At 45.6% G+C, this 3,644-nt stretch overlaps 1 protein-coding gene across 1 annotated transcript; it reads left to right on the top strand.

The window, feature by feature from the left end:
• The first annotated feature begins 841 nt into the window (after positions 1-841).
• On the top strand, positions 842-2,528 carry LOC147895779 (F-box/kelch-repeat protein At5g15710-like). Its single transcript, XM_087382152.1, has one exon. The coding sequence runs from the start codon at positions 945-947 to the stop codon at positions 2,445-2,447; it is 1,503 nt and encodes a 500-aa protein (XP_087238278.1). The 5' UTR covers positions 842-944; the 3' UTR covers positions 2,448-2,528.
• Positions 2,529-3,644: the final 1,116 nt, after the last annotated feature.

Here is a 3,644-nt window from a genome sequence, read left to right as displayed (position 1 = left end):
TAATCATAGAGCAAAGAAGACATCTTCAAGCATCCCATGGGTGGGCAAAAGATGCTCCTAATGATTACATTATCACACGCACAAAGGAAATGAATGGTTCCATCAATCCAATGTATGAGACTTCACAGTTCATGAATTTTAGGTGCCCCTCTCACGATGACAAGGTGCACAAAATAAGACCTCATGTGTGTGTAAGTTTTGTGAGAGGATTAGAAGCGGAGGTAATTAGATACTCCAATATGACCGAGGCAAGTGAGACTCTCTAATGTGGCGAATGAAGGCTTGAAGCACCATGATGATTGCAAAGAACATGATGATGTAGGCATGAAGGTCAATTCATCATAGGAAGAGTTGATAAGTAGTTACACAAAGCATCATATATGGGATGTGCCCATCTATGGTAATGTGTCTAAAGAAAAGGAATATATATGGTCGTAGGCTTGAAGCGTGATGAGCACTTCAAGAGATGTGAAAGTAAAAATAAATGAACAATTATGGCATGGTGTTGAAGAAAATAGAGGAGGCAAATAGTTGTTCATGTAAGATCAACTTCAAGTAAGTAGCTAGGGAGAGAGTACGTCTTAATGGGTGGGAGAGAGAGGAGCAAATATGCGAAGGCCTTTTCAACTAAGTGGGTGTGCTGTGCCGTGGCCACCACTCGGCATCCTTACATTGGTTGCACAAAAAGGGGCGTGCAGCCTCAACACCATCCAAAATCACACCAACATTGAAGTTTGAACCTCCTATGCTATGGGCTGATTTGGTCAAGGCATCAAGTTGACTAACACGGTCAACAGGAAGTGTTGACTTGGAGTGGAGAGTAGAAGGCAGGCCGACGCTTGTGTGTCGAGCAGCAGGAGCAGGAGCAGGAGCAGGAGCAGCAGCAGCGTCGATGAGGATGATCAGATGGTGATGATGATGATGATGATGATGGAGGAGTAGGCATGGATTTCTCCCTCACGTACCTCTGCATCGGTGGAGGCTCCTCCGCCTACTTGCCCACCCACTCTAGCCGTGGTTTCTCTCAATGGATTCAGACCGGCACCGCTTCTTCACTCAAGGAATTACCTCTCGTTGGTCAGCTTTGCTTGCCGCAGGTGGATCGCTTCTATCGTTCCCTTCCCTTGAACGGCACGATTCAGTTGCCTCTCCTCGACCAGCTATGCCAGGCAGCTGAAGAGATGAATTCCGAGGGCGATGGCTTCTCAGCTAATGAATTGCCTTTACTCTGGCAGTCACAGGAGCAGACTCGCGGACAGGGGATGGATTGCAGGGTTTGGAGTAACCTGCCTCACGATTTGATCGAGAGGGTAATAGCGTTTCTGCATGTCCCAGATGCAATCCGCACGCGGATCGTTTCGAAGCAGTGGGAATTGATCACCTGTTCCGCGAATTTCCTGAGGGTATGTGCAGAATCCCATCACGGTGGATCGTACGTCCTGATGTTTCAGTGTGAACGTGGGAAAAGTAAGCTGCAAACCACCTGGCTCGCTGCATACGATTCAGTTGCCAGCAGGTGGTATTCCATGACATTGAATTTTCTGCCCACACCTCCTACAGTCCCTTTCATCAATTACACCGTCGTCTCGGCAAGTGGAGGTCTGCTCTGTCTATGGCCCGAGCCACGAAAGACTTGGAAATCCGTAGGTTTCGTAGTGTGCAATCCTGTAACCCGGCACTGGAAGGAATTGCCCTGCCGTAGTCATGATAGTAGAATGCCTGATCTCGTGGCCATGTCGGTTGACAATGCTCGGCGCTCTTATAAAGTTCTCGTTCTCACAGAAACAGTTTCCGACTTGCGTTATGTATTGGCAACAGAATTGTACGATTCCAGAAGCGGGAAATGGAAGCTTACAGGTGTTGAGACATCGTCCGGAGGAAAGTTCAAATCTACTGTTGTGAGCCGAGGCAAGGTATTTTGTGTCTATGAAGAGACTCCACAGTGGCACAATATCAGGGTCTATGACATGGAGGAGCAATGTTGGAGGTCATCGTTGTCCTTGCCGACATTTCTCTATGAGTCTCAAGAGGCCATTGAAACTCCTGAGGTTCTTGATTGCGGTGGAACTTTGTTATTGGTTGGAAGAGTGGGCAAGCACTCCTGTAGGGAGGAAGTAGTGATATGGGAATTCGAGCCCTCTGTCAACAGTATAGACAGTTGGAGGGAGGTGGACAGAATGCCACAAGACATTGCAAGGGAATTCCTTGGGTGTCTAGTCTTCGGTCACTATTGTTGCATCAGTCGAGGTCATCTGATTTTCTTCATAGCATCCTTCAGAGCTCCAATGCTGGTCTACAACGTGCTGAAGAAAACATGGAGCTGGTGGGCTTGGCCATTTTATGAGAAGTATGCAAGCCGATTTCCTGTATTTGGTTTTGTGAAGGTGCCCTTGTCGTTTCCTCCATTTGGATTTGCTTTCGACCTCCGCTTCGATGTACTTGTATAGATAATGCTAGGTTTGTGTTCCTTAGTGTGTAAAAAGGCGACCAATTACTTCTGAAGGTACTTCCTTTTCTGTTTTGTTTTATATTTGGGGTTCACAGACGTGGTTTATGTCTCATGCATTATCTAGTGTGCCAAGCTGGACTCTTATGACCCATCAATATGAATATGAACAAGGATGTAAGGGCTTCAGATAAGATGGAGAAGATGTTTTTCCTGGTGGCTTTTTTTGAGCAGATTTTTTAATGTATCAAAGCTGGAGAGAGAGAGAGAGAGAGAGAGAGAGAGAGAGAGAGATGATATCGTTCACTTTGATTAGTTACGGTATGTGAGACTCAAAAATCATTATAGTATCTTTCCAAAGGCCCTCCCAATGAGCTCAGTCTTGGGAGGGAGAGGTTTGGTTGGTGCTTCTGCTGGAAGAGGGGAAAGTCACAATAGAACAGGAAGTCAAAATGGAGGCACTGATAAGTGGCCTTTCACACTACTGCCTACATTGTTTCTAATCCAGTGATAGAGTTTTACCCATGTGATGTCTACGTTTTTGCTGCATCGTGTGAGTATGCCTGAACTCCATCACTTCTAGAAAGCAACTGCCACCTGGCTGCTACTTCCTATCTGGAAAAAATCTGTTTGAGATAATTTAGATGGTGGTATCCTGTTCTTATGTGCCCCTCAGTTTGCGAGTTCGGAGATAGCCATTTATGCTTGGAGACATATATGTTGCTTTTCTAGTAAGCAGTTCTTCTTTCCAGATTCTGGCTTGTTTTGCATCTCTGACCACCATTCGCCCCTGATGGTTGCTGTAAATTTTTCAGCAGCCCCACTAAATGGTAGGGACCATTTGGCTCTTAAAGATATCTCTCCTTGCCTCTCAACAGGCAAGCAGGTCGGAGTTGATCACATCTTCATTCCATTTGTTATCAGCATCATCTATAGAGGGGTTTTCTAAGGATCACATGTGAGATTTTCTCACTGTTAAAAGGAAGTGATGGGTTTTGTATGTCTTTATGTATTACTAGGGAGATTTGCTTAGGTCCTCACATTTTGGTTCTATTTCACTTGTATTCGTGGTTGTCTCATATATGTTAGTCTGTGCTCTTGAAGATGTGTTATACTGTGTGCTTCTATGTGCACGCGCGTGCATGCGTGTGTGTGTGTGTGTGTTTTCCTCTCTGTGCACATGTGCTTGTGTGTTTGC

The sequence above is a fragment of the Dipteris shenzhenensis genome, chromosome 12, assembly GCF_047967505.1.
Source record: "Dipteris shenzhenensis isolate YYH24624 ecotype China chromosome 12, Dip_SZ_1.0, whole genome shotgun sequence".
NCBI lineage: Eukaryota > Viridiplantae > Streptophyta > Polypodiopsida > Gleicheniales > Dipteridaceae > Dipteris > Dipteris shenzhenensis.
The sequence above is the reverse complement of the archived record's forward strand: the minus strand, read 5'-3'. Positions and strand labels throughout refer to the sequence as shown.

Coding starts and splice junctions, on each gene's coding strand:
- LOC147895779 (XM_087382152.1), top strand. CDS start 945: ATGGATTTCTCCCTCACGTACCTCTGCATCGGTGGAGGCTCCTCCGCC.